Source organism: Pleurotus ostreatus (assembly GCF_014466165.1).
Source record: "Pleurotus ostreatus strain PC9 chromosome Unknown scaffold_9, whole genome shotgun sequence".
NCBI lineage: Eukaryota > Fungi > Basidiomycota > Agaricomycetes > Agaricales > Pleurotaceae > Pleurotus > Pleurotus ostreatus.
In genome coordinates this window covers 1,655,055-1,680,539 of record NW_023503164.1, presented here as the reverse complement: position 1 = coordinate 1,680,539, position 25,485 = coordinate 1,655,055, and the positions used below count along the sequence as shown (strand labels likewise).

Below are 25,485 nucleotides of genomic sequence, written 5' to 3'. Positions count from 1 at the left end.
TAATCGGATTGTACTTCTAGTGACATGTTACATGTTATTACATATATAACGCATAGTAGACATTTTGTGCACAACTCAAGACAAGCATTACTACCGCAGAACAAGGGACTCAGAGATAACTAGCGTCACGCGAACAATTGTAGAAGTGAGAATACATGCATCAGCCTTCCTCAGGCTCCCCGAGGAGGAGCTGCGCATCAGGAACGTCTACAGGTAGACCGGCCTCTTTCCAAGCCTTGTAGCCGCCTATGATATCTGTTGCGTTCAATAGCCCAAGTTCATGCAGCGCGTATGCAGCCAAACTGGACGTATATCCCTCCTGACAGAAGACAATCACCCTCAAATCGTAGCGATCTGCTATTGACAGTCGGGCATCGCTCCGTGGATCCAACCTCCATTCAAGGACGTTGCGTTCAATAATCAACGAGCCATGAATGCCCCCCTCAGCCTCGCGCTGAGCTGCAGGGCGAATGTCTACCAGGAATGTTGGAGCATGTATTTCCCAGCGGCGCAATTCCTCGTAGGCCTCGCTTGGTGTGATGCGCTCAAGTTGCGCACGAGCGTCCTGAAGGACTTGGTCGATACTCCTCGAGCCTGGTGGAGGCAGAAGTGGGTTTATTGTCCTCCGGGATGACTTCTTGACTACATCCCACAGGGCTAGGCCGTCGAACGAGGAGCCTATGTCTCGTACTGCTGCAACCCAAATTTTGCCATGATTGAAGACAACTTCGACACGGCCCAGAAATTTGGAGCTAGCAAGCAGAACAGCGCGCTGCACGTAGTCCTCGGAGGAGCTGCAGATGATGAGGGAATTACTGGATCCCACCACAGGCTTGCCTGTCGTAGCGATGGCGAAGAGGTAATCCATGCCAAGAAGTCTGCGAGCGATGCAGGCTTCCACTATTCGTAAGAACTGTTCATCTTCACGCATCGTAAACGTAAATTGAACACCGATGCGAACACCTACAAAGAAGTAATGTCGGCGAAATTTCATTCAATAGAGTAAGGAGATAAAATACCGTCTATTTGTTCCGCGTTGGTGATGGCACGATGGGCTACCTCCTCCGCCACTTGGGTGCGAACATCCTCTAAAGTCCTCTGGGGAGGTGGAGGTTCTACCACGTATCCATCTTGTCGTGGTTCGGTGCCAACTGGGCTGGAACTTGAAGAGGGCGAGGCCAACATTGGTCAGATTAGCGCCCGAAAGCCTTCGTGCACAAAGATCAAGCGGCGGCCCCAAGCGCTTGTCACTTCGATAACTCTGACCACCATGTTCTCCGGTTTCAAACGAGTTTTGGTGAGCTCTCTCTGCTGTTATCACAAATATCTTACTGATTTCTGTAGCCTGAAATTTCAATTTTGTGAGTGCTTTTCCAATCCCAAGTTTAAGACTCTGACTTGAAATCTTAGTCATAATCCTGCTTCGCCGCCTTCCACTAAGGCATTAACACTTCTACGTGCCTCTTTATCCAGTCCTTATCCCGCTGGAAAGGCCGATGTACCTCCTTTGCACTTCAATCTTGAAGTAATAGAGTCTCCGCCGACATCAGACCAACTACGGACCATCACGTCCTTCTTGCCGAAGAGTTCTCCGTCATTATTTTTATCAGCGCACCCTTCGACCGCATCCGAAACTCCTAACATCTCGGAAATAGTTGGATTAGCGAAAAAGAATCCTAACACGTTCAAGTGGCCCGTAGTGGTCGATTGGGCTGCAGGAAAGGCCAGCGTAGGGGACGTTGAGGGGGTGAAAGAAATTTTGGAGAATCTGCGGAAGCAAAGGGACGGCGAAGCGAAAGGAGAGGAAGTGGACCAACCCAAAGGATGGTTTAGCTAAGTGAGTGCTGTGTTTGGTCGATAGCATCTCATCAATGCACAGGGGAACGAGCTATGTATGTGCGTGTGTCGTGTAATGTAGTAACAACCAAAAAGTGGAAGCTATTTGCGCAAAGCAAAGTGGTGTAACGAGTAAACCCTCGGTGTACCCATCATGCCCTTACATTGGCCCTAGCGAGACGTGAAGAGCCAACTCACGCGCTAGGGTGATCTCCGGCGAAAGCGGTATGACCATGACTGCCCCAGAGCTGCGTACTCACAGGCTATTGGCTTTCTCTTAGGTCTTTCGATCGATCTCTGCATGAACTATTTCGCGTGATTTAAGCCACGCAGAGATGCTCTGGCTGGGTACCCAATGCTTCGTTCCCCCTCCCACGCATGACCTGCTGAATTCATCGTATCTCCTGAACGAGAAGAATTCTGCAGCCCGCGAGATGAATTCCAAGAATTGACGGTTCTTGTCCAAGTGGTGCAACTCCATGATATTCTATGCGTCTGGCCGCGGCGCCTTGGGCTTGCAGAACCATCTGGCTGCGAACGACGGTCGATATACCAACTTCTTGGGCTGTGAACGGGCGAAGCAATATTCTTAGACTAGGTCCGCCACCCATTTCCAGCGGGTTCTGACATACTTATAAGATATGTGAGCGACCGTGGCTCCACTTACACGCGGACAGAAGACGTGGAGCACATTCGGAGCCGGCAATGGATAATGCAAGTCAGTGTAGTAAAAAAGGACCAACACGCGTGCATTGATGCTAAATAGGGCACAGAAGAAGTAGAACGGGAGGCTTATGGGCGTCGACAGAGCTCTGATTGAATTTTTTAGATAAAGGCAAAGACGAGCCTAAGCACGAGAGGTTACGACTCCTTACACGGTGCCGAGCCAGGCGAAAGAGCTTGTGATTCATCCAAGAGAGGGGAAAGCGTCCGGACTCATATTTACTTGACAGTGGACGATGATAGGATCTCAAGAATGCCTTTGAAAAGTTTTCAGAAAGAAATGCAATATGTATTGCCAACCTCTTCTCTGGCAATGGTCTCATCGAGCCCACTATACCGAATGCGAACGACGATAACGAAGGAGGCGAGTTGTAGACATGTGGTAAAGTAATGTCAAATGTCATACATAGTACAAGAAACAGCATATTCGCTAAGCGTCTTCAACAAAAAGGCTCTCATCCTCTTCATTGCATAAGAAAGGATCCTTGGTGGTTATTTAAGACAGGCCATCATAGAGGGATATAACAGCATGCATACCTTTATCCGGGCAGCTTGAACATAGACATCCCCCGAAATCGCCTCAGGAATGTTGCCTGGAAAGTTCCAAGCAAAGGTCTGGCTCTCAGAGGGAGAGGGAACCACGAGACGGTAGATGAAAGAGACGGAAAAGCGGGGTGTTCCATCTGTTTGGACATCCAGACGCATCAAGTGGGTCCTCAATCGTCCTAAGAATGCGTAGCCTTTGGCAGAGCCATCATGTTTCAAAGAGATAGTCACTTGCAGGACGACTACTGTGACCTGTCTCTTTTGACCATCCACCTGCAAAAAGAAGGCGTCGAGAAGGGGAAAATTGGGCTGAGATGGGACAAATAGTTTCGTATCGTCTAAAGTAACATTGTCGAGCGATTTCTGAAAAGTGACACGCGTAAGGCCAGACGGATGGACAGCTCGTCTATTGACAAACATTCAGTGAATGAGACGTCGTAGATTCAGGAACTTACGAAGTCGAAGTCGACTCCGAAGCGAGCTGCAAGGGGTCGATCTGCAACGACCATGTTGTGCCCGACGCAGGAGCCGGGCGTGGGGGAAAGAGATCGCCCTCATTTCCGGGGCTACATAAGACGTCGAACACGAGGTTCTCAAAGGCCCAGCCAGCCAGTGAAGAACTTTCTCTGTACGGTTGACAAAGTCTGATGAGCTGAAGTGCTTCTTCTCGGTGAACGCCACCAAGTTTGGATTGCACGCGATATCGGATATACACCGACTTGAAGTCGACAACAGGCTTTCCGGCGACAGAATGGTACAGAGAAATAATGGGATGCGAGAATTCGTCGCTTGTGTCGCTTGTGGTGGTCCGTTCGAATAGTTCGAGGAGCTGACTGGATGTCTTCAAATGTTTGAGAGCCTCAGTAAGGGCGTTTTCAAGTTGTTCCTCATCCTCGATCGCCGCTGCTATGTCGCGAGGGGCCCAACCCCACTTCGCAATCATTTTGTCGGCAGAAGCTTCAAGTTCGTCCAAAGGTCTTTGGGGCAACACGCGGACGAGGGTAAGTCTATAGCTGGCTTTAATAATGGCAAACTTTAGAGAATGAGCAAACTCACGCTTGTACGATTTCTTCTTTAGTCCAGCGCCGCATGTACCATATCAGCCCTCTCTTCTGTTTGACCCAAGCCTTATATCGCGAGCGGGAAGGCAATGTAGACTGAATGATGAAGATACCGAACGCTGCAAGTAAGGGGCTAGGAAGGGGCTGAAGGTGTATGTCGCTATTCACAAGAGCCCAGGTACAATTTTCATCGTCGTTGATTTCGTCTAAGCAAGTCTCGTCAACTAGTGAGCTATACTGGACACCATCCGAAGAAAAGTAGTGGGCGCCGGTGTTGACTGGAAGGAAAAGGATGGGTTCGCGTTTGATTAACTTCTGGAGCAGCAGATACAGAAGGCTGTAGCTTTTTCCTGATCCTGGCTGACCGGATATCACCACACCTCCGTGGCGGTGTGTGTCCACTTGCTGAAGACTTGTGAGAAGTGAAGTGTGATACTCCCGGACGACGAACTGTCCCTTAGTGGGTTCAGCGAAGTTCACGGTCGAGGACTTGAAGTCGATGACTTTCCCAGCGACCAGCTCAGCTTCATTCTCTGATTTTCCCCACCATTCCTGCCAGACTTTGTAAAGGGGCCCAGTGTGGTGCTCCCACGCAGGATGAGAGAGAGACATGAGAGTGGAGACGAAGGATGATGCCTTGGATGGGCATTCGTTGCATGACAAGTTTGCCGTAAGGGAGCAAGAAGATGAGGAAGACTCGGCCAAAGGTAGTTCTGTGGGCACTACGACCAAGATCGTTATGAAGAGCGTTCCGTTTGAAACCACGAAGAAAGATATCCGAGCTCGGCTCAGGTACGTCCTGTCTCTTCACTGACGAGCGCTCATTTCTTTTGCGTGATAGTGCCCACAGACGATTGACAATGAAGATCTGTGAGCGTGCCTAAACGATTTGGTGCTCGCAGGTAGGCTCGTAAACCAGCGTTCTATTCGAGATTATGATAAGTCGAGTAATCTGAGAAGCTTGCAGGGGTGGTTTCACATTTTTGGACATCGTATCTCGCCACGAGGCAGAGAACGCCTACAGTGCTTTGCAGCATACACATTCACTTGGGAGGCAGCTAGTCTTGCAGTGGGCTGAGGAAGGAGAGGGTCTGGAGTTGATGAGACAAAAGGCTGGCACAGGCTTTGGAGGGGGCGCAGGGATGCTAGGACGAAAGAGGAAGAGGAGGACTCGGTAAATACTAAAGACACAGTCAATGTCGATGGTCTGGACGAGTAGGATTTACACACTTCTTCGAAGGAAGAACTCGTTGGTTATGATCATATAAAAGTACCAGAACATATACCTCTGATAGTTCTGTGAATTTCCACGTCCTTGCAAAACAACCTTGGACACAGCAGACGATGAAGGGAAGTGAGTACCTGCACCGGAGCATATTGGCTGCATTGCACATGAGCAGGTTTACTTCCAGGGGAGAACATTGAAATGCATCAAAAATCACGCTTGAAACTAAATCCATGAAGACAAATCAATGTTGAAGATGCGACACCGAAAAGACATCAAATCAGTCCGAGTATCATATACACGTTCCTTCAAATAATATACACAAATGTGGTTGAGATATAGCGGATATTTCGTTGCTACTACCTGTCCTTTACTCTGTGGCTTCTTGTGTCTTAATCCAAAGTCCACCCTAGAGCCAACGGTCAATAAACAATGTACAGCGAGAGCGAGAGGAATACTGTTACTCACATGAGCGTACAACGTGAGGCCGACCTTGGGGAAGAACTTCTCCATCCCCTTCCTTGTCCCGACGTCATGCTTCCAGGCGGGGTTGGGCTTGGTGTGTGGGGGCTGGGCGTCTTCGTCAAGAGCGAACGAATCAAACGCTTGGAGAAGGCGGATGACCATGAACGACATTTCATTATACGCGAACTAGTAAACATGAGCTTCACCGAGGAAATCTTAGTAACTAGAGGTCACATACCTGCTGGCCTAGGCAAATCCTTGGCCCGGCGTTAAATGGGAGGAATGCAAAGCTGTTGGGTATGAGGTACTTGTTGAGACGAGCGTCCAGGAAGCGATCGGGGTCGAACTCTTCCGCTATGTATGCGAAGGCGCAGATCATCGTTGGCAGAATACATCAGCACCAAATACAGAAGACGTCGACGAAGGATCAGCGAAGGGACCAGGAAGTAAATAAATGAACATGAAGTAAGAAGTCGAGTGAAATGATTGCTGGAAGCAACTTGTCCCACGTACCGTCCGGACCCCACAAATCCTTCCTCCGATGCATCAACATAACTGAGTACGACAGCTTCGTCTTAGCGGGTATATATAGTGGCTTCTCAGTAGGATCGGGAGAAGTCCAGACGGTTGGCTGGATGGATGTGCGGACGTTGAAGGGACTGCAACATGGTCAACATCGCGAAGAAGACACCTAGATTGAGGGTTGGACTTACACGATAGGGTACAATCTCAGTGTCTCGTTGATCACCGCTCGAAGGAATTTCATTTCCCTGATATTCTCAAACGTGGGCCTCCTGCTTGTCCCGACCTTCTCAATTACTTCGTTGCGAAGGCGAGCGAAGACGGCTGGATGTGTGGAGAGGAAGTACAAAATCACGGTAAGCGTCGCAGCAGTCTATGATCGCAGAAATCAGTGGGTCGATAAATAAAGAAAAGTCGGCAATATGCATACAGTGTCTCTGCCTGCTATCATGATATTCAACACCTCATCCCTCAGGACGACCGGGTCCGACGTGAATTTGACTAAATGGTCCAGCAGCGTCTCATCATCAGCAACTTCGTCGTTCTGCTGCTTCGCAACGCCGATGGTTCCTTTCTCCTCATCAGCCAACCTCTTCTTCTTGACAGCATCCTTAACGATGGGTGCAATGAACGCGTCGACGACTTTCATGTGCTCTTTCGTCTTATCGCCCCAAATTTCTGTCAGTGGCCACACCCAACCCAACTGTTCGCGGCTAGATATGATCCGTTGCGCCTCCAGGAAAGCGTGGGCGAATTTCTCTGCGACTTCCTCGCTTGGATGTGAATCAGAATAGTGGAGCAGTTGCTTGTCGTACGGATAAGGCAGACGGCCATTAAGAGAGTACACGCAGGATCCGAACAGGAACTCGGTGGCGGAGTCGAGTGTGAAGCGGCCCATCAAGTCTTGGAAGTCGATGGCCAAACCCTCACGAGAACGCTCTCTCATCTTCTGGACCACGATTTCTGCATGTCGGTCGAATAGATCAAAGTGGGAGATACGATCACGAGAGAAGAAGGGCCGTGTCATGGAACGGTGGAATTTCCACATGTCGCCGTCAGAGTTGAATACGCCGGTTCCAAGGACAGAATTCATGTTGGTGCGGAAATCCTGACCTTGGGGAAGATATTCAATTTCAGTGAAGCTACGTAGGACAGACGAAGGGGACGAAAGTCGCGCACCTTTCTCGAAATTGTTGAAGTCCTTCGCCAGCATGGCTTTAATGTGCTCAGGACAGACAGTCACGACGGCATAATCCCACAAGATGTGTAGATCGACAATGGGGCCATATTCCTTGATGAAACTGGCAGAGCCGTCACCTGGACGGGGCCGTCAGCTGAGTGTCTACTAGGGGGCACAGCAATGCACACCAGGATAACCGTTCTCAGAGTTTCGCATAAGCTTGCGCAGTACATCCAAATTCCCCACCGACGCGCCCTTGACTCTAGGTATAAGCCTGACACCGAGCCTCCTCGCTTCGCGCCTCGTCTTCCACTCGGATGTGTACACCCTCACGAACGCATACGCTGGTGTCGCAAAAAGGCCAATAAGCACGAGAGCGACTGTCGGAATTGGGATGCCGTTTGAATACGAAACATGGTTGAGAACAATGGCGAAGACGACGCTTGGAAAAATGTAAGAGAAACCCCCGCGCAGGAGGAAGTCTATACCGGGGGTGATCACCGTCATGTTTGACGAGGCTCTGGATAAGTACGAGACACAATCGTCTCCAGCCTATTCATCGCTTGCAAATAGACTGGTAATTTATTAGCCGTTACTCAGCACTTGGACCCTGAAGCTACAGTGACAGCCGCGGAAGAACGGAACCCTCCTGTATCATCTCTACATCTCCCCTATTATCCCTAAATTGGATCGTGTATTGATAGCGAATAGACGGCCTACTAATACACTATCTAGCTACACGATAGTCATTCGCTTGCAAATGGGTAGTCGACGTAGCCTTTTTCGCTGGCATCCCCATGTGCGTAGAACGTTGATCTGTCATATGCATTAAGAGGTAGGTCCTTCCTCCATCGTAGAACCAAATCGGGCTATAGAAGGAGGCTATGCGATTAGTTTTGAACATCATCGTTATGTCGAAGCTCAACCACCTACATTGGAAAGGAATAGTCTCCCCGAAGCGATAATATCCCCCTTTTCGGCCCCTTTCAAGGCAAGCTCCCTCGTATAACCTCCAGCAACGATGAACGGCCTAGGTGCCCATATTTTCCGAAGAAAGTCGTTCTCCTCATCCTCGGATAGGTCCGAATCTTTTCGTATGTTCATATCAGCCACGCGGGGCTCGACGACGTGGACGTACGACAAATTTGGGAAGCGTTCACGGATCTGTGTAACCAGATATGAGAATGTCGGTTTGGGATCCTCCATGCGCATGTCGTTAAATTTACTCCAGGGGCTGATACGTATCGCCGTCCTGTCTTGTCCCACTTCCCTCGTTACGGCCTCCAGTACCTCCAAGGCAAACCTCGTCCTTCCCTCCACACTTCCTCCATATTCGTCTTTTCTCTTGTTCGAAGTATCTTGTAAGAATTGATCCATTAAATAGCCGCTAGCGCCGTGTACTTCAACGCCATCGAACCCTGCCTTATTGATGGCATTCGACGCGGCTCTCCCGAAGCTCTGGGCGAGTTCCTCTATTTCTGCGACGGTAAGAGGACGTGGGATGGCCGAAGGGGATGCCCTCAGTGGAATATCAGAGGCAGACACGTAAGGGGTGTTTTGGGCATTGAGGATGCTCGGGTTCGCGCATCGACCGAGTGCCCACAGTTGCATATAGATATGTGAGCCCTGGGCATGCACGGCATCGGTGATCTAGAGACATGTTATTCACAAAGTCGATTCGTTCAACGCACGTCACCAAATACCTGCTTCCACGCCCCAATCTGCTCGTCGGACCAGATGCCTGGGACATTGTCTAGTCCACCTGCTTCTGGAGCTATGATGGTCCCCTCAGTGATAAGGAGAGTGCCTGGTGCACTCGCGCGTTGCGCGTAATAATCACGAACAATTGGGAGGATCGGCATCTGTTCGGATTTAGTCGCTCGGCATCGGGTAAGTGGGCAAAGGACAACGCGGTGTTGAAGGGTAAGGCGTCCCACTTTGATTGGGTGAAAGAGGGACGGGATGGATTGTGCTGGTGTCATTCTTTGGTTATAATATGCAACTAGTACTAGCTATGTAGTATGTAGATTATGAGTAGACCAACATACTTCAGCCGCCGCTGTATTTATACTGGCCAGTGCACCACCCGCTAATTCAATGGTTGAGTCACTCCATGACTTATAAACCGACGGCTGTGAGGCATCAAGTACTTGCAGGCGACCGAATTGCCGTTCCGTGTATCCGTAGAAGAGAGTAAGCAAGGAGTCAGCGCATCAGCACAGACGACGCTCACTTATCAAGCAGCTGTCCCCGGAGAGACGATGGTGATGAGCATCATCTTTGATGGTCTGCAGATGGATGTCAAGTCATGGGCGCTGGATATTTTGATACTAAAAGCAAGCCAGTCCTCAAACTACATTCGAGTGATTAGAGGCAATCTCACAGCTTCTTCCTGTGTGGAGTCACGAGAAGATCGACACTTCTCTTTATTCGAAGCAAAATACATTACTCGAAAGACAAACACGACTAGGGGCCTGACCCGATTGGGCCATCTATTGCCTTTTACGTCACGGAATTGAGACGCCGACCGCTCTCACTCATCGACTGGACCTCTTTACAAACTTCGGCACGAATAGGGGGGGGAGAGACCAGAAAATGCCAAGCTGGGCGCCGGGGATGTAAGGGCATTAATGTGTTCTTCGTGGGCTCGGGCAGAGTATATAGATAATATTAATAGATAAATATACAAACACACAATATCGCAAGCCTGAATAGTAACCAGATATTAACAGATGGCGAGAGACCGCGTTTTTAGGACTCCTTCGCTTCATGCGCCTTAACCCACAACCCACCCTGTCAAAATTCGTCATCGGTATGGTTAAAGAGGGCAGGGCGTGAACTGAGACTCACATAAGCGTACAAAGTCAAAGTCACCTTGGGATAGAACTTTTCTATAGCCCTCCTCCCGCTTGGCCCATCCTTCCAGTATGCGCGAGGCCGTGTCTCGGGCGGCTGTGCGTCTTCGTCCAGCGAGAAGGACTCGAAGTTTTGAAGCAGTCTGATGACCATGAAGGAAATCTCGTTGTAGGCGAACTGAGCAGACGGATGTGAGATAGGAGTTGGGAGAGTTAGGGCAGGAGAGTACCTGTTGGCCCAGACAAATGCGCGGCCCAGCGTTGAAAGGTAAGAATGCGAAACTATTCGAGATTAAGTACTTCTTCAGGCGGTCGTCGAGGAAGCGGTCCGGGTCAAATTCCTCAGCTATGCGGTCCCTCAACAACTATCTGGTTAGTTGAAAAAGGCGACGTACCATCTGGACCCCATAAATCCTTTCGCCGCTGCATAAGAAATACAGAGTACATCGTTTTTGTGCCACCAGGAATGTACAACGGCTTCTCATTCGGGTCCGGAGAAGGCCAGGTTGTGTCGTTAATCGACTGGCGAACATTGAACGGTCTAAAGGAGATGTGATGATTCAACGAAACTTAAGGGGCAAAAATTCGGGGAGCCTACACCACAGGGTACAGCCTCAGAACCTCATTAATTACCGCTCGCAGGTACTTCATATCTCGAATCTCTGCGTACGTTGGTCTTTCGGAGGAGCCGACCTTGGAGAGGACCTCGGTACGGAGGCGCTTGAGGACTTCCGGGTACATTGCGAGGAAGTAAACCAAAACGGTCAAAGTAGCGGCAGTCTACGAGTAAATCGAGGTTCAGTGCAGTATTCATGGTTGAAAGCCAAACCATGGGACGAACGGTGTCTCTACCCGCCAACATAATGTTCAACGTCTCGTCCTTGAGCACGACAGGATCTACGATCGATCCAAGAGTTAGCTACATCATAATAGCAGTGGACGGGTGAAAGCACCTGAGGTGAATTTGACTAAGTGATCCAACAACGTTACATCATCCTCTACCTCTGCGCTATTTGCGTCCTCTTCCGGTTTAATAGTTTGACCCCCGAGGATTCCCGTCTCCGTGTCTTTCGTTCTTTTCTTGCGCAACGCCTCCTGTATGATGGGGTCGATGAATGCATTGACGACTCTCATAGGCTCCTTCGTTGCATCGCCAAACATCTCCCACAACGGCCAGATCGGGCCCAGCCTTTCACGCTGAGATATTGCCTCCTGTGCCTGCAGGAATGCTCTAGGAAACTTCTCATCTGCAACTTGGTGATTATCCAAGGGCGCAAGATAGGCGGGATCCAGATGATGCGGGTATGGCAGCTTTCCGTTTAGAGAGTGTACACACGATCCGAACAAGAACTCCGTGGCCGAGTCCAAGGTGAACCTTCCCATCAAATCCTGTACATCGATACCCATCCCTATGCTACTTCGCTCCTTCATCCTGTAGATGAGGACTTCCGCATGCCGGTCGAAAAGGTCAAAGTGAGAGATACGATCCCGCGAAAAGAAGGGGCGTGTCATGGACCGGTGGAATTTCCACATTGAACCATCAGAGTTGAACACACCTGTCCCAAGGACGGGAGACATTGTCTCGATGAATCGGGGACCTATGGGGTGACAATGGTAAGCTGAGACAATAAGCGTGCGAGTGATGTACCTTTCTCGTAGTTATTGAAATCGGTGGCTAGTATGAGTTTTATGTGCTCGGGGCAGACAGTAAAGACGCCCTCGCCCCATAGAACATGGAAGTTGAACGCGTTCCCGTATTCCTCGAGGATTTGAGTTAAGCCGTCGCCTGACGGGAGTCAGGACTAAGTGGAAGGATCTACGACTGTAAGCCAACTTACCAAGGTAGCCATTGCTGAAGTGCCAATTCATTTCCTTTAGAATATCCAGGTTGGCAAACCACCGTCCCCTGAGCCTCGGGATTAGCCTAGCTCCTAACTTGGCAGCTTCTCGTTTCATTCTAAGATCCGACCAAAGGATGCGCGCCGAAGCATAGCACGGTATTGCCAGAAGTCCAGCCAGAAGCCCCACGTTGAAACCGGCGAATCGTTGCGTCAAGACAGCAAGGAGGACACTGGGAGCAAGGTACTTGGTCGCGCCGCGGAGGGCATAGTCGACGCCTGGCGTGAATCTGAGCATCGGATTGATTAGAGACTTTCACCAGGATCAGTTGTGACGGTCGCTGGTTGAACTGCGCGATTCGCAGCCTTGCTGTACGACTAGCATAATGGTCCTTCTTCCATCATGTTCCCATGATCAATGTATTTATGTAGGTTACCACGTGGAGAACGGCATAGCAAGGTAGCGCCTAGCGCCCAAAAGCGCCTAGCAAAAATTTGCCAATATGATGCTATATATATCCCCCAGACCGGGATCGAACCAGTGGCCTTGAGATAATTCATCCAATTACAGTCTCACGCTCTTCCAGCTGAGCTACCGGGGGTGGGGGATCGCCTTCCTCGTTTGGGAGTGCGCTAGGGGTCGCCTGATCACTTCCAAGGCCAGAGCACGGCTCGTCTGTACTAGAACAGAATTGCCGTCAGGTCTCGTCCCAGCATCCGCCTAGAATACATCGGTTTCGCATGAGACTTGTCTGGAATATGCACCCCTAAACATGCACCGCCCGCTATAAATGCGGACATACCCATCGGTCACACATCGAACAAACCGCCTACCGTTCACTACCCTCGACCTGCGCACTGAAATGAACACCGCCCGACTCGGACTGAGAGCGCTGCGCTCGCAACCAATGCCGAAGTTCACTTCGACCCCCATCGGCCAAGTTGCTAGGCGGTACGCAAGCACCAGTGGACATGGGGTCTGTAGCAGCCCCCTTCTTGTTGTCGAGTCGATTTGCTCATCGCCAGACAGCACCTACCATTCTCTTATGCGAACCGCCGCACCTTTGCCTTGAAATATTTCACCTTCGTAGCGACTGGCTTCTCTATCCCCTTCATTGCTATTTGGTGGACATGGTAAGTCGCTCGCCATCGCTACCATCACCACGGACTGATCAAGGATCAGGAACAAACCAGGAGGAATCCATAATCCTTAAAGACGGGTCCTTCGCAAAGCATTCAGACGGTGCCGGTCTATATATATCAGAGGCCGAGATGCACGTCAGACAAATAGTAACACTGTACAACAATAATTCAACAACTCATGGTTTCACAATGATCACAATGACCAGCGGTCCATCTACACGGTCGCTAAGATTGCATTGGCCCTCAGCGTCGGAAGGAAGGCCTGAAAGTCGTTCCATAAGTCGGGGGCGTTCCTGAACAATACCTCAACTTCGAGCGTCATCTCATCCTACTCACATTTGAATCAGCTCGCAGCTAAGGCCGACTAGATAACTTGTTACTGACCAAAGTGATTTCACCCTTTTGCTGTTTTTGCATAAGGTCCAGGAAAGACCGGTACAAAGAATTGTCTTCCCTCCCGTACCGCGCTCTGACCTTGTCCAGGAAGGTGATGGCGTCCATGAACTCAGGTCCTTGTTGCTGGGCGGCTTGATGGGAGACAATGGATGGCTGTCCTCGCAATGCCGTCGCTAGCCGTGCCGTTTCTTCGTCTGAAAGAGCAATTGGGAGTGTTTCCAGGGTGCCGCCTGGGTTACGGGTGTTCAAATTGATGACGGGGTGGTCGGGATCGGCGCTAGAAATCTCTAACTGGAGGGCAGGCGGGAGGAAAGCGCTGAATCTCTCGATATGGTAAGGGGATTCGAGGAAGAGGCGAGAAATGCGCCGTACGACATCCAAACGGTCTACCCTAACGAATGACGCGTCAATAAGGTGTTTCGACTAGAACAGAGCATGCATGAATTCCGGACCTTCCTTGTTTGTATTCCTTCATAATTTCCAAGAACTCGTCATACACTGCTGCTCTGTCTCTGTATTGGTCGCGAACGGAATCGAGGTATGCAAGCGCGCCAGAGACATCCATAGACGATGCATCTACGGCGCTGCCGGGAGCCGCAGGCCCTCCAGTATTGACTGAGTCGTTGGGAGGTTGAGAGCCTGGGATTGTAGGCACCTGCGCTGGTGCGTTAGTCGCGTCTTGAGTGGAAGGCGAGGTCATTTGGAAAACGTGGGTGATGGTAGTTGGATACGAAGCCCTAACGCTGTTCTCCGTGGCTTATATCGCCTCTACATAGTCATGGGGCTGTGGTGTATGAGATCTTTCAGAAGTTATCTTATCTATATTGGCCCCGCACTGAGTCGAAACCCGACTTCATCGCAAGGTTACAGCCTTGGAACAGGTGATGATACGACGCGAAGCGCATAGGACGATACATCCCTGATTGAATTCATGGACTGTATCAGCATAATAGCGCAGGAGTGAAACGCCACTTAGCAACGTTGCTTTTGGTATGTATGTCTCCCCGATGAAAAATACATTTAATGGGGGGGAGTTGATTTTCATTTTCACACGGTCAATGAGGATTTCTCACAGTCATTACACAACAAGGCTTCACCTCAAGAAGTTGTTTTTTGAATAATTTCATTCTGTAGAGTTTGGAAGTACTACCATCTTCTGCAGCTCGAGGCTCGCACATCCCGTTCTCTGGTGTTGGACGGTTTGAAAGGGCCGACCACAAACTGAAATTGACAGGGCCTCCGGAAACGGTCTGATGGTCCTTTGAATGCCATCGGGCTTTCCGAGCTAATTCTCTCAGACTGAAAACGGATCGAAGAATCACTTACTTTCTTGTGGCAGAAATATGCCTGCCAAAGTATCAAGTTGAGGGTGCGTACTGTACGTAAACTCTCCTTTTCGATGCCTAATTAAACCTCTTTAAAGAGATCGAACGACGGAGAGCCAGTAACGGCCAAGCACTGAGTGCCATTCGCCATGCGATCACTGCCAACCAAGTCCATCACATGGTGCTGCGCCCCCGCAATTGGAACGACCTCGTGGACTTCCCCATGTCAGCAGTATTAGACGCGACCGGCTAGTCAATCACCTGTCCCTTATTTAAAAGGACGAATGTCTCTGTTGTAGATCTTCTGCTTTGACACTGACATGACTGTCATCACCCCGGGCATCGACTTCCTCCTGCGCGGGGCTTTCTCCTACCTCGCTCCAAGCGTCCTCTTCGCCGTCTCTCTCAATCATATCTTCCATTTGAACGACATTCAAGTACCAACTGTCGTTGTCGTGCTTATCGGGGCTCTTGCGTCACCAATATATACTGCCTTCAAAATATGTGCATCAGACTGGAAAGCGAGACGCGAAGCAAACAAACTTGGTGCACGCCTCATACCCAGAGTCAAAGGGAGATTCCCAGGGAATTTGGACGTACTCCGGCAACTGATGCAGGACTTTGAGACCGGTTATATTGGTGCGTATTTAGTCGCACCACGGCCGTGATGTTTTGCTGAGCGACCAATTGAATACAAGGTGACGGCGTTGCGCAATTGATCAAGGAACACGGTCCCATTGTCGATATGCATATCTTATGGGACTGTGCTGTTGTTACCACCTGTCCCGAGCACATCAAAGCTATGTTAGCCAAAGACTTTACCAATTTCGAGAAGGGTGCGCACCCCGCGTTCTGCGTAGCCTTGCTGTTGCTCACTAATTAATCCAAGGCCCGGAGTTCCACGCGAACATGCATTCTGTTCTTGGAACCGGGGTATTCAACTCTGACGGCGACATGTGGAAATTCCACCGTTCCATGACACGGCCCTTCTTCTCCCGTGATCGTATCTCCCACTTTGATTTATTCGATCGACATGCAGAAATCGTGATTCAGAAGATGAGAGAGCGTTCCCGCCAAGGCTCGGCCATCGACTTCCAAGACTTGATGGGCCGCTTCACACTCGACTCTGCCACTGAATTTCTTTTTGGGTCCTGCGTGCACTCTCTCAACGGGCGTCTGCCTTATCCATACGACAAGCAACTGCTTCACTATTCCGACACCCATCAAAGCGAGGAAGTCGCAGAGAAATTCGCCCATGCTTTCCTACAGGCGCAGCAGATCATCGCTGGACGCGAACGGATGGGTTGGACTTGGCCGCTGACGGAACTTTGGGGTGACAAGACCAACGAACACATGAGAGTCGTCGACGCGTTCATCGCACCCATCGTTAAGGACGCTGTCAAGAAGAAGAGGTCGGCCGACGAGGAGAAAGGTATTGCTGGTTCTGCAACGCTGGACATGGAGAAGAAGGACGATGTTAGTGATGATGAGACGCTGCTCGATCATTTAGTCAAATTCACATCAGACCCGATTGTACTGAAGGATGAGGTGTTGAACATCATGATAGCTGGTAGAGATACTGTACGCACATTCCTTCCCTTCTTTCCTCGCTGGCCTATAATCTGATGATCCTTTGCAATCGCAGACCGCCGCAACGCTGACCATTATTCTGTACTTCCTCTCCACACATCCTGCTGTTTTTGCCCGCCTTCGCACCGAGGTTGTCGACAAGGTCGGCGCAAACAAGAGGCCCACGTTCGAAGATATCAGGGAAATGAAGTACCTTCGAGCAGTTATCAACGAGACTCTGAGATTATACCCTATCGTGTAAGTTCCCTCCTTCTTTGGTGTTTACTTTCCTCCGTGATATTGATATTTATGCAGGCCCTTTAACGTGCGCACATCGATCGAGCCGACCGTCTGGCCCTCTCCCGATCCCAACGAGAAACCTATATACATACCCGCGAAGACAAAGATGTCGTACTCCGTAATGTTGATGCACAGGAGGAAAGACCTGTGGGGTCCCGACGGTATGCATCATTCCTACTCGCAGTCTTCACTCCACTCAAGTGCTTATTTTTCTGGTTTACTTCCTGGTTCCTACGTTGATATTTTTACCGTGCTCTCCATTTGGCGTTGATCGATTGTGGCGATGATCGACGTTGGGTAACTGGCAATATATATAGCCGAAGAGTTTGACCCAGATCGCTTCCTGGATGCTCGCCTCAAGAAGTACCTCATATCCAACAGCTTCGCGTTCCTCCCCTTCAACGCCGGGCCACGAATATGTCTGGGCCAGCAGGTTAGTGCCTTTCATTGTCTCTCTTGTATTGTATGAGTCCTTACTCGCGCCGGCCTCGTGCTTTAGTTCGCGTACAACGAAATGTCGTTCATGGTCATCCGTCTTCTGCAAGCCTTCGATTCGTTCACCCTCGACGAGGACGCTCAACCCCCCGAGACTAAGCCTCTCCCCGAGTGGAGGAACGAAGTAGGAACTAGGAAGGGGATGGAGAAGTTCTTCCCCAAGGTTGGCCTTACCTTGTACGCCCATGTGAGTAACAGTCTTCCTCCTCTGTACATTGTTATTAATCATTGGCTCCAGGGAGGACTTTGGATCAAGGCAAAGGAAGCCCAAGAGTAGAGAACAAGTACTGACTTCGAAATACCCGCTTTTCAACTACATTAGTGTATATTATCTGTTGGATTATGTATATATCGTGCTCTAAGGGTTCCCGATTTTGTCCCTTTCCCTTTGGCGTCGCATCTGCCACATTCATGGATTTCTTCGCGCTAGTTTTCAAGCATTGTTCGTCCTTGCAAGGCTTTCTCCTGGAAGTGATGCTAATCGGAAACAAGATGTTCCAGCGTAGTTACCTACTTCCCATTCACCTTGCGCCGGGTTCAAGGATGTGGAACATCACAGAACTATACTATCACAGGTGTATGTACTTATACTTTTATATGATACATGGTCATAAAAACGAGTTCTTCTCCTCAAGAAGAGTGTGAATATTACTCGTCGAGACCATCAACATCGATTGCGTCTTTATCCCCTCCCAAATTCAATTTTCTCTTCCGCCCTGGCATCTCTGCGCCCCCTCCAAAGCCAGCACCAGCCTTCTGTCTCATCATCTCCAAATCCTCGCCCTCCTCAGCCCACTGCAAGACGAGATGACGCCCGAGCAAATGGGTATGCTTCAGAGCATTGTAAGCATTCTCGGCCTCGTGGCGAGATACGAAGTCCAAGAAAGCGAAACCGCGGCTGCGAGCATCGAACCGTTTGGGCACCCGCACAGATTTCAGTTGTCCGTGTGCACTGTAGGGCAGGAGAGACGAGTGTTTGTCAATGACAAAAAGGACGGAAGCAAAGGGACAGGCCGTACCTGAACAAAGCCCGGACATCTTTCTTTGTGGCTTCGAACGGTACGTTTTTCACGATGATCTTGGTCGTAGTGCCCTTCGAAACTGAACCACCTTTGACTGCGTCTTCCGCCTCTTCTTGCCCCCTTCCGGCAAACTTGACATGCAGCGCATGCCCGTCCAAGACGTAATCCTGCATACTCTTCAACGCCTTCTGCGCCCCTTCGACATCCTTGAACCCAACAAACCCATATCCCATGCTCAATCTCGGCGCGTCCTTCCCTGGTTTCTTAGGATCAGGCTTCGTCTGGACGCGAGCAAAGGAGAACGAAGGAAGGTGGCGGAAGACTTGCGTGAGACGTTCGCTCGTAGTGGAGAACGCGAGATTTTTGACAAAGAGGGTAGTGCCAGCGGCAAGAGACGGCGCGTCTTCCTGCGGGGCTTCTTGTTCCTGCTCTATGATGCGGATGGCGGCGGATGTTGGAGGATGGCCACCGTCGGATGCTTTGATTTCCGACGTGGGGAGGAACATCCCTTGTGGACCTTTCTCAAGGTATATTATACTATTCCCCAGTCGCCGATACGCAATCGCTTTGAAAGCCTTCTGAGCTTCGTCTGGATGCTCAAAGTCCACCACAGCCATCGTTCCTGCAGGAGGGACCAACACCCTCGCCAGCGACCCATGCTGCTCAAACATTTCTCTAATTTGTTCGACCGTCGTACCGAAAGGAATATTCTTGACCAATATCGTGGTGTCGGAACGAGCGCGTGCCGCAAAAGATTCGAGGATGACACCCTGGGACTCGAGGTATGTCTTCGTTTCGCTGATGATATGGGTCTCTGCTAAGGCAAGCTTGACAGCAGCGTTATCGGACTCGGGGTTCAGGATCTCCGACTTAGATATATTCATACGCGAGGCGACGGACGAGGCCACCGCATCACTCTGTGCATCACAACAATCAGATCTTGGTGTTGATAGTAGTACAAGGCGTTCAAAGAATGACGAACATTCATGTACAGCATACTCCAATTAAACTCTTTTCCCGCCGCTGACTTGCGGCTCTGGTTGCGCTCGTCTTTCACCGTCTTCTTCCTACCACTCCCTTCCTCTATCTGAATGTTCCCCTTCCTGTCGACAGCCGGGAGAATGTGCAGCAGCCGTCCTTGGAAGGACTTCCGATCGAGAGCTTCAAAGGCAGCTAACGCACAGCTGCTTTGTCGGAAGGTGACGTAGGCCAGTCCTTTCGACTGCTTGGTGAGAGAATCCAGCGGGATATGTACCTAGCGCAAATGTTAACTTCGGATTCATGAAATACGAAAATGTTGTAGTTCAGAAGGAACAATTGTAAAATTGTAAGTTCAGCATTCCCGTAGGTCAGCTTATATCCCTGTAAAGTCTCATCCCGCGCAATGAAGTAGATGGGTATTCACCTAGGGAAAAGTACGAGTTAGCATATAATCGGAAACGAGTGAAAGGAAGCACGAAAAGATCAGAATATAAAAATTTCTACTACTGAATATTTCCCAGGAAATCAACATCCCACTTGAGCGGTCTGATGTCCCTATGCTTTTTTTCATCTGGAGGGGGGAGAGTATGGAAAAGGGAGCTGAGTTACTAACCTGAAAAAAGAAGTTGTTAGCATACTCGTTACGTCCGAAACGATGCAAGATATGGCAAAGAGGGTTCAGATATTATTTCTACTATCGGATTTCCCAAAGGAATCATCATCCTCATACGAGTAAGATGTCCCTATGCAAGTTTATCATCCCACCAAAGCGACGGAAGGCAACCAAACAAATGGAGGCAAGAGAGAACTGATGGATTTTAAAGCTTACCTGAGCAATGTCACCATACGGTTTAAATAGCGTTTCGACTTCTTCCTGCGTGCACGAAAATGTCAGATTGCGAACGAAGAGTCTTCCTGTTTGTAGTATTGTATCCCGTGCGACGTCATGGGGAGAAGCCGGCGAAGGTGGTACCTGTATCTAGGTCAGATAAAGCGAACATCAGTCGGAAGTGACTCACAGCTGGCGTTGGCTCGTTCAATGATTTCTCTGTAACTTCATCATCCTGCTCGAAGGCCCTATGCGCGACATCCACTTTAGACGACATACGCCGCCGCATCCACTCTAAGTCAGACAAAGGTTCATCTTTCCCGGCCTCGCCCTCTCTCGGAGGAGATTGAGCTATTGGTTCAGGTAACGGGGGCTCCACGCTGGCAATCGGTCCACCTGGTCTGGGTTTACCCTCGTCATTGGCCCAAAGAGGCCCTTTCGCCGTCCGAGGTCGCATCACATCCAGAAATTCTTCGAGTTTGTCGTCCGTAGCAGAATCGGCGTGCTCCCTCACTTTGATGTGCTTACTAGGGGTATCATCGTCGGGGGACGGGTCCAAACGAGGACGTTTATTTGGTCTAGGCCTAGGTGCATCTTTCGCTCTCTGTTAACATTGGGCTTAAGGTCGTACAAAAATTCATAAAGAACTCACGTCCACAACCATGACATTGATCCTCGTAGAATCAATGAATGTGCGATCAAAGTAGGTCTTCGCAGCCTCAGCTTCCAGATCTGATTTGAAGCCAACAAAGCCGAATCGCCTTGACGTGCCATCCGACTTGGACGAGACTTTGACATCGGTGATGATTCCTCCTGGGGCACCCTTTTGCTCAAAATGTTTCCTGAGTTGCGCGGGGGTTACATACGTTGGCAGGTTCTTGACGATGAGCCGTGACATGGAGGAGGAGAAGGTGGGTGGATGAGAGATGAAAAAAATTGGTCACATATCCAATCCTGGGAACTTATCTCGGCATCAGCCGAGGATACACTTGCTCTCAGAATTCAGAATTCTGACGCGCCCAAGCTTCAAGCACAGATGTCGTCTGGATCAGTGCTTTTGACAGAAGAAAGAAACCCTCGAGGTATCCCAAAAGCTCCCTTCATCGTGAGTTGTGTCGATTACACTCGCTAGACACTGACAGACCAATATTACCATGCCAGGCCGATGTCGAACAATATTTAGGCGGTCCTGAAGGAGAAGTCGAAATCCCGTTGCGAAACTTCCAAGATGCTATTGCGTACGTGATACTTGGGTCCTATCGCGTCGCTAGCTAAGATGTATTCACCTTGGAAAGGGCAGGAAGTACCGATACATGGAGAACAACCTAGCTCAGCGGAGAAGAGGGCTTGAAGACAAAATACCTGATATCAGGAAGACCCTGAACATGGTCGAATATCTTCAATCGCGACGCGTAGGGGAGCTTCTTCTATACGAGAAAAGAACTGATGTCTCCTTGATCAGGAAGCGAAAAATAAGACCAGAGAGGAAGACGATTTAGAAGATGACCTTGACGGAGACGACGCGCAGAAACCATTACAAACCACATTTGAGCTCAACGATACGCTTTTCGCTGAGGCTGAACTTGAAGATACGGACACCGTGTTTTTATGGCTGGGGGTGAGTTTACGTGCCTTGTCTTTGACGTCCATTCATTGTGTCCTCATAGGCTAACGTGATGCTCTCGTACAAACTTCCTGCGGCGGTATCACTCTTGAGATCGAAACTCGACGCAGCGAGCACAAGTCTGGAAAACACGATCGAGGACTTGGAGTTCCTGCGTGAACAACTGACTGTCATGGAAGTGAACACCGCGCGCGTGTACAACTGGGATGTCAAACGAAGACGGGAGAAACGGATGAAAGAAGAGGCGCAAACGAAGCAATTAGCTGAGAAGACAGACAGTTAGTAAGATGCCAGCAAATTCTGTATTATATTGTCACCCTGCTCGATCTTCTCGTCGCTTCCTAAATCGCGATACGTAGGCTTGCTGCTATGATCAAGCCTGGGATCAATTGTCAAGAAATTGGCCGACCCATTCTAGTGCCTTCCCACTCGACGGATCTCCCCCTCTCCCTGGAACCAATCAAACCGCGAAAACATGAGAGCCACTTCCCATTGACTGAGACCGTAGATAACGCACTTGCATCCAGCTCTTCATCATTGGCTTTCGGTGATGGTGCCCACAGTGGCCTATCATCGGCTACCAACTCGTTTCCTATTCGCTACTAAGTAAACACGGCAGGTGGTCTGTCTATTTCTGGTGTGTCAATTACTCGTTTGCACCTAATTTACACACGGGTCCATGGTGCATCGTAAGCGGCAACCGCGGTTACCGGACATAATGCTGGTACGGCGAGGGCCTATAAGACGGAGGTAACTTTGGTCTGTGATTTCCAGCAGTTTCCAGCTCGGTCCCCGTTCGTCCCCGTGAAGTCTGAGTCTTTATAGCAAGTTCCCCGGACATCATTGTTCAGACCGATGGACACCATGAAGGAGTCTACAAGTATCTCCTCTGCTCCAGCTGAAAGGACGCCGTCGTTGTTCGACTCCGCGACGGGTTTGAAGCAGCGGGCAATGATCGATATCTACGCTGACGACGAAGATGCCATCGATCCAGTCTATCAGGCAAAGGCCAGACTATTGAACGACGCTATCCAAGAGATTGGGATGGGGAGATATCAGGCAAGCTACTCGCCCCAACGTCCAAAGCTACTATATTGACCTTCTATATACTGCAGTGGTCACTATTCCTCGTTGCAGGGTTTGGCTGGTTCGCGTGCGTACCTTAGAACTTTACATTTGTAGCTATGTAAATGATCTGGTTTCATATCATATCATACAGAGATAGCGTCTGGCCGGTGAGTAATCCTGTTCAGTAATGAGGCGCCCTATTTTGATCGCATTGTGTTCATCAGCTTCTCAGCGGTCTCATTCTAGCACCTGTACTCTCCGAGTTCAGTTTCAATGGTCCATTTCTGTCATTAGCTGCCAATATTGGCCTGCTCGTCGGCGCAGTGGTCTGGGGAGTAGGTTGCGATATATGGGGCAGGAGGTACGACATTAATATTCATCATCATGCGTTGAGATGCACCTAATTTTCCCTATTGTACAGATGGTCGTTCAACTTGACCCTCTTGATCACTGGTATTTTTGGCTTATTGGCGGGTGGAGCAGCCAATTTCGTATCGTTGGCCTCGCTCATCGCTGTGGTTGGTGTGGGCGTTGGAGGTCAGCAGCGACAGCGATCTCTTTAACATTCGGCGTTCTACTCACTTTGGTTTCGTAGGGAACATGCCTGTTGACTCTGCTGTATTTCTGGACATGGTGCCCGGCACACATCAATACCTCCTAACTGTTATGTCCATTTGGTGGGCGTTCGGTCAGTTGTTCGTAAGCCTTGTAAGCCTTTTCCTATTACACTCCGCTCTATGCCGCTTTCTTATTTCCAAACCGGTAGATCGCCTGGCCGTTTATAGCCAATTTCTCGTGTGACCCCTCATCAGTGACCTGTGCAAGAAAAGACAACATGGGATGGCGCTATCTCCTCTTCACCCTTGGCGCCTTGACATTATTCATGTGGGGCTTGCGATTCTTCGTCTTTACCCTCCTAGAAAGTCCGCGCTATCTCATTGGGTTGAATAAAGACGAGGAAGCGGTCGAGGTCATACACAAGCTGGCCGAGCGGAATGGGACGAAGACAACTCTAACCGTAACCCATCTTCGGGAGGCGCAAGCTCTCGTAACGGAGAAATATTCTCGTGAAACAGACTCAGCTGGAAGCGTCTACGGCGTTGGCCAGCTCGAGACTACGAACAGGCACGCTATATTGAGCAAAAGCTCTGTTTACGGAGTCGGCCATATCAAGGCGCTGTTCAGGACCCGCAAGTTGGCGTGGTCGACTACGCTTCTCACTGCCCTCTGGGGTAAGCGACATGTGTACTACATATCTGCTGAAAACCTAAATCCGACCTGTCTGTTAACAGGGATTATCGGGCTCGCATCCACCCTATACAACAACTTCCTACCATTCATGTAAGAAACTATGACATGTCTATTTGAACTTCTTCGCTAACATGTATCGGTATAGCTTAAACAGTAGAGGTAGGGACTTCGGGGATGGTTCTTTAAACACCACATATCGCAACGTAAGAGTTTACTCTGATCCTCGACGGGCTCGTGAAATCACTCATGCCATGTCTCCCCTTCCCATAGCAAGTTATCCTATCCGTCCTTGGAATTCCCGGCGCTCTCCTCGCCGGTTGGGCTGTGGAATCGCCATGGGTCGGTCGCAGAGGCACACTCGCGATTTCCTCCGGCGAGTAACCTGTTTCCCTCACCGCGTGTGCATTATTCAACGACCCCTCGCGAAATGTAGGGCTCACAGGTGCCTTTCTCCTCGCGACTACCACCGCACGGAGCTCCAATGCTCTGTTGGGGTGGAACTGCGCATATGCGTTCAATAGCAACGTAAGCAATATCTTTTGTTTGTACTCTTCTAGATTATACTTACATGTGGAATAGATAATGTATGGTGTTCTGTATGCACTTTCTCCTGAAGTCTTTCCAGCCAAAGATAGGGGTACTGGTAACGGTCTTGTCTCCACTGCAACTCGCGTATTTGGTGTGATAGTGAGTGTTTAATTCGCTTTTCACCGTCTCGGTCCTTGGACAATGGCCTGCTTACATAGCACGTTACCCTCTCCAGGCACCGGTGATTGCGCTCTATGCTGACTTGAAGACGGCGGTGCCAGTGTACATCGCTGGGGCGTTGATCATGGTGGCGGGCGGCTTGTCGCTTTTGCTACCGTATGAACCTCGAGGGAAGGCTTCTATCTAAACGTATAGGTACTGTACTCTGTTTATTTGTCTGATTACTAGAATGCTTCACCAGGCTTCTTGGCCTGGTTCAAGCCCGAATCTAAATCGATTTTCTTATCCACTTGCCCGATATGATTTCATATCTGGATGTCGTGTCTAACGGTGATATATCTAAGACACATAGTGTTCAGCAAGCTCTACTTGAGCGTGAAATGGAGCTATGTCAAGGGAGTGCCCCTGTCCCCTGATTAAGTTGAAAAGCAGCGACGAAACACCTACACTTACCCTTCAGTCTACGACTCCTTCAGGTTTGATTTGGGGGCAATTGCTGGAACTCTAATATTGTCGAAGAGTG

The 25,485-nt window shown here is 49.8% G+C and overlaps 11 protein-coding genes and 1 non-coding gene across 12 annotated transcripts; 4 read left to right on the top strand and 8 right to left on the bottom strand.

Annotated features, from left to right (window-relative positions):
* Positions 1-160: 160 nt before the first annotated feature.
* Positions 161-1,185, bottom strand: PC9H_011737 (uncharacterized protein; the record flags this gene model as incomplete). The annotated part of the gene is made up of 2 exons (XM_036781219.1): positions 161-963; positions 1,020-1,185. 2 exons carry the CDS (start codon positions 1,183-1,185, stop codon positions 161-163), a joined length of 969 nt encoding a protein of 322 aa, XP_036627074.1.
* An 85-nt stretch (positions 1,186-1,270) lies between these two features.
* Positions 1,271-1,837, top strand: PC9H_011736 (uncharacterized protein; the record flags this gene model as incomplete). The annotated part of the gene is made up of 3 exons (XM_036781218.1): positions 1,271-1,297; positions 1,345-1,361; positions 1,411-1,837. 3 exons carry the CDS (start codon positions 1,271-1,273, stop codon positions 1,835-1,837), a joined length of 471 nt encoding a protein of 156 aa, XP_036627073.1.
* A 1,152-nt stretch (positions 1,838-2,989) lies between these two features.
* PC9H_011735 (uncharacterized protein) lies at positions 2,990-4,778 on the bottom strand (the record flags this gene model as incomplete). The annotated part of the gene is made up of 4 exons (XM_036781217.1): positions 2,990-3,043; positions 3,097-3,511; positions 3,561-4,112; positions 4,162-4,778. The coding sequence occupies 4 exons, from the start codon at positions 4,776-4,778 to the stop codon at positions 2,990-2,992; spliced, it is 1,638 nt and encodes a 545-aa protein (XP_036627072.1).
* Positions 4,779-5,761: 983 nt separating this feature from the next.
* On the bottom strand, positions 5,762-8,065 carry PC9H_011734 (uncharacterized protein; the record flags this gene model as incomplete). The annotated part of the gene is made up of 7 exons (XM_036781216.1): positions 5,762-5,800; positions 5,860-6,042; positions 6,095-6,210; positions 6,370-6,515; positions 6,570-6,751; positions 6,809-7,695; positions 7,747-8,065. The coding sequence occupies 7 exons, from the start codon at positions 8,063-8,065 to the stop codon at positions 5,762-5,764; spliced, it is 1,872 nt and encodes a 623-aa protein (XP_036627071.1).
* Positions 8,066-8,304: 239 nt separating this feature from the next.
* Positions 8,305-9,540, bottom strand: PC9H_011733 (uncharacterized protein; the record flags this gene model as incomplete). The annotated part of the gene is made up of 3 exons (XM_036781215.1): positions 8,305-8,427; positions 8,492-9,208; positions 9,262-9,540. The coding sequence occupies 3 exons, from the start codon at positions 9,538-9,540 to the stop codon at positions 8,305-8,307; spliced, it is 1,119 nt and encodes a 372-aa protein (XP_036627070.1).
* Positions 9,541-10,309: 769 nt separating this feature from the next.
* PC9H_011732 (uncharacterized protein) lies at positions 10,310-12,549 on the bottom strand (the record flags this gene model as incomplete). Its single annotated transcript, XM_036781214.1, has 9 exons — positions 10,310-10,351; positions 10,409-10,591; positions 10,644-10,759; positions 10,809-10,954; positions 11,012-11,193; positions 11,255-11,310; positions 11,367-12,011; positions 12,062-12,199; positions 12,252-12,549. 9 exons carry the CDS (start codon positions 12,547-12,549, stop codon positions 10,310-10,312), a joined length of 1,806 nt encoding a protein of 601 aa, XP_036627069.1.
* A 220-nt stretch (positions 12,550-12,769) lies between these two features.
* Positions 12,770-12,853, bottom strand: PC9H_011731. The gene has a single exon. It is a non-coding gene; the product is annotated as a tRNA-Tyr (tRNA).
* A 755-nt stretch (positions 12,854-13,608) lies between these two features.
* SIN3_2 (Transcriptional regulatory protein sin3) lies at positions 13,609-14,490 on the bottom strand (the record flags this gene model as incomplete). Its single annotated transcript, XM_036781213.1, has 3 exons — positions 13,609-13,722; positions 13,779-14,181; positions 14,243-14,490. The coding sequence occupies 3 exons, from the start codon at positions 14,488-14,490 to the stop codon at positions 13,609-13,611; spliced, it is 765 nt and encodes a 254-aa protein (XP_036627068.1).
* A 945-nt stretch (positions 14,491-15,435) lies between these two features.
* Positions 15,436-17,756, top strand: PC9H_011729 (uncharacterized protein; the record flags this gene model as incomplete). The annotated part of the gene is made up of 8 exons (XM_036781212.1): positions 15,436-15,754; positions 15,814-15,951; positions 16,005-16,696; positions 16,761-16,942; positions 17,000-17,145; positions 17,302-17,417; positions 17,484-17,666; positions 17,718-17,756. 8 exons carry the CDS (start codon positions 15,436-15,438, stop codon positions 17,754-17,756), a joined length of 1,815 nt encoding a protein of 604 aa, XP_036627067.1.
* A 371-nt stretch (positions 17,757-18,127) lies between these two features.
* Positions 18,128-21,209, bottom strand: MRD1 (Multiple RNA-binding domain-containing protein 1; the record flags this gene model as incomplete). The annotated part of the gene is made up of 6 exons (XM_036781211.1): positions 18,128-18,431; positions 18,499-19,418; positions 19,484-19,756; positions 20,312-20,461; positions 20,502-20,911; positions 20,960-21,209. 6 exons carry the CDS (start codon positions 21,207-21,209, stop codon positions 18,128-18,130), a joined length of 2,307 nt encoding a protein of 768 aa, XP_036627066.1.
* A 138-nt stretch (positions 21,210-21,347) lies between these two features.
* Positions 21,348-22,218, top strand: PC9H_011727 (uncharacterized protein; the record flags this gene model as incomplete). Its single annotated transcript, XM_036781210.1, has 5 exons — positions 21,348-21,416; positions 21,473-21,549; positions 21,612-21,723; positions 21,774-21,929; positions 21,979-22,218. The coding sequence occupies 5 exons, from the start codon at positions 21,348-21,350 to the stop codon at positions 22,216-22,218; spliced, it is 654 nt and encodes a 217-aa protein (XP_036627065.1).
* A 581-nt stretch (positions 22,219-22,799) lies between these two features.
* MFS1_2 (MFS sugar transporter) lies at positions 22,800-25,149 on the top strand (the record flags this gene model as incomplete). The annotated part of the gene is made up of 13 exons (XM_036781209.1): positions 22,800-22,994; positions 23,051-23,088; positions 23,155-23,170; positions 23,228-23,364; positions 23,425-23,540; positions 23,599-23,711; positions 23,770-24,235; positions 24,296-24,344; positions 24,400-24,457; positions 24,525-24,627; positions 24,688-24,779; positions 24,834-24,941; positions 25,018-25,149. 13 exons carry the CDS (start codon positions 22,800-22,802, stop codon positions 25,147-25,149), a joined length of 1,623 nt encoding a protein of 540 aa, XP_036627064.1.
* Between the last annotated feature and the right edge of the window lie 336 nt (positions 25,150-25,485).